At 33.2% G+C, this 2266-nt stretch overlaps 1 protein-coding gene across 1 annotated transcript in view; it reads left to right on the top strand.

The window, feature by feature from the left end:
- Positions 1–1297: 1297 nt before the first annotated feature.
- Positions 1298–2266, top strand: part of LOC111084257 (serine/threonine-protein kinase PAK mbt-like) — a gene marked incomplete at both ends in the record, with an annotated part of 4554 nt that continues 3585 nt past the window's right edge. Inside the window, one exon of the mRNA XM_022381021.1 lies at positions 1298–1424. Coding sequence (XP_022236729.1) covers positions 1298–1424 — 127 coding nt within the window. The remainder of the gene's footprint in view (positions 1425–2266) is intronic.

Here is a 2266-nt window from a genome sequence, read left to right as displayed (position 1 = left end):
ATTTTTTGGTTCTATTTTTCTTATCAGTCCTTATAGTTTAGTAGACTAATGGTATGATAAGTCCCATTTGGACTTGTTCTGTTATTTTTTGGTTCTATTTTTCTTATCAGTCCTTATAGTTTAGTAGACTAATGGTATGATAAGTCCCATTTGGACTTGTTCTGTTATTTTTTGGTTCTATTTTTCTTATCAGTCCTTATAGTTTAGTAGACTAATGGTATGATAAGTCCCATTTGGACTTGTTCTGTTATTTTTTGGTTCTATTTTTCTTATCAGTCCTTATAGTTTAGTAGACTAATGGTATGATAAGTCCTATTGGTACACTTTTAATTAAATATACTTCGCTTTAAGCTGATTTGTTATAGAGCTCTTGTGTCCTTGAGAGATTTTTTTTCACGAGAGAGAGAGAAAAATTATGAAAGTCCACAACTGTCTGAACACTACTTTTTCATACTAATGGTAGTAGTGCACTAAATAATTTTTATTTAATAAAATAATGCAATAAAGAAAATAGAATAATAACATGCAAAAAGCAGACAATGTCCTGTAACTACCACAAATTTTCTGGCATTTCTAGCGATGCAATATAAACCTTTAAAATGTCATTTATCTACACAATATCGTTCTCGTGGTTAAAAAAAACAAACATTTTCTTAGGAAGCGATCTACAAATCTCTGTACATAATATAATACGTCATTTGACAGACAAAAACCTTGTCTGTCTATTGGTTATAACTAATATAGTCGTAAACATAAGAGAGAACTACATGTATTGACAAATCCTTAAAGGAGAGGATGTGACAGATGGGCATTGCAGGAGGATCTGTAACCAAACAAAATTGAAGGCTAATAAAAAATTTGCTTTTTTCCAGTGATGATGATATTGTAGTGATTAATTTACATGAAATTTACCAGTGCCTAAATAAAACACTTATACATCATACACAGGTAAGAAACAATGCTTTCAGTTACATATCTCCATATATGTAATGTTAAAATGACCCTGTTTAAAGCCGATTCATTTAAAGCTCTGTTCTCAGAAATCCTTCCTGAGCGTTAAACTGAGTATTATTGTACTTTTAAAACTTAAGTAGATTTTTAAAACTGTATTTAATGTTATAAATATAGAATCTGTAAATAGTGTATTTATAACAAAAAGTTTTGAATGAATAATATTTACTTCAATACTTTTTAATAGCTGGTAATTATGTTTTTCATTATGTAAAATAATCATGAACAACCTTCAACAAAAACTAATATTTGCTAATGTAAGTTATTATGTATCTCTTGTGATCAGGATTCATGAGGACCAGATAGCCACTGTCTGCAAGCAATGCCTGAAGGCTCTCGCCTTTCTTCATGCCCAGGGAGTAATTCATAGGGATGTTAAAAGTGACTCGATCCTTCTTGCGAGGGATGGAACGGTGAGTATTTCCGGCCTCCAAAAGTGCTGAATTGGGATTTCTAACATCCTGTTTCTCATTTAACAATGTGTAATCAGAGATTGACAAATATATATATATTATTAAAACATATATCTTGAAGAGGAAAGGGCCATGTTAATTTCATTGGGCTCCATTTTGAAGTCTTTGATATTGAGAACAGCCTGGACACTGCCGATAACACTTACCACCAGCTGTTTCCAAACATCTGGGTTGTTGTATTCTAAGGTTTGGTTCCACATGTGATGTTCTAAAAATTTAACTGTCCCAGAGGATTCAGTTGGATTCGTATAAGGGTTCCAGGTGAAGCCAGTACTGATTTTGAATGTTATTTATCTCAAACTACTGTTGTACATTACAATCAATGTGGCACCATCATGCTGAAAGAGGTGTGGTCCTTCCCCACTGAATTCCATCAAAACAGGCATTACAGAATTATCATGAATGTTACAACAAGACATTCATAGCTTCCTTAGTTATGGTCCTTCCCCACTGAATTCCACCAAAACATTCACAATAACTCTGTAATGCCGTGTTACAACAAGACATTCATAGCTTCCTTAGTCTAGAACAAAACAGCTGATATCCTAATTATTTTGTTTGTTTGAAGTTGGATTCAAACCTATACGTGTTCAGTAGAAGCCAATATAAACTAGTAGTTGGAAGCATCAATCTGTACGATAGATTTTCTATCCAACTTTGATGACTTACTTGTATGGCTGTGATAAATGGTTTAAGGACTACAGCTCATGTGAGAAATCTAACATCGTGGAGCTCCCTGCAGCCTTGAACCCCTATTTTTTTAAAGCTCTGGATCTTGGAGC

Source organism: Limulus polyphemus, unplaced genomic scaffold, assembly GCF_000517525.1.
Source record: "Limulus polyphemus unplaced genomic scaffold, Limulus_polyphemus-2.1.2 Scaffold15358, whole genome shotgun sequence".
In the NCBI taxonomy this organism is placed as follows: domain Eukaryota; kingdom Metazoa; phylum Arthropoda; class Merostomata; order Xiphosura; family Limulidae; genus Limulus; species Limulus polyphemus.
The sequence above is the reverse complement of the archived record's forward strand: the minus strand, read 5'-3'. Positions and strand labels throughout refer to the sequence as shown.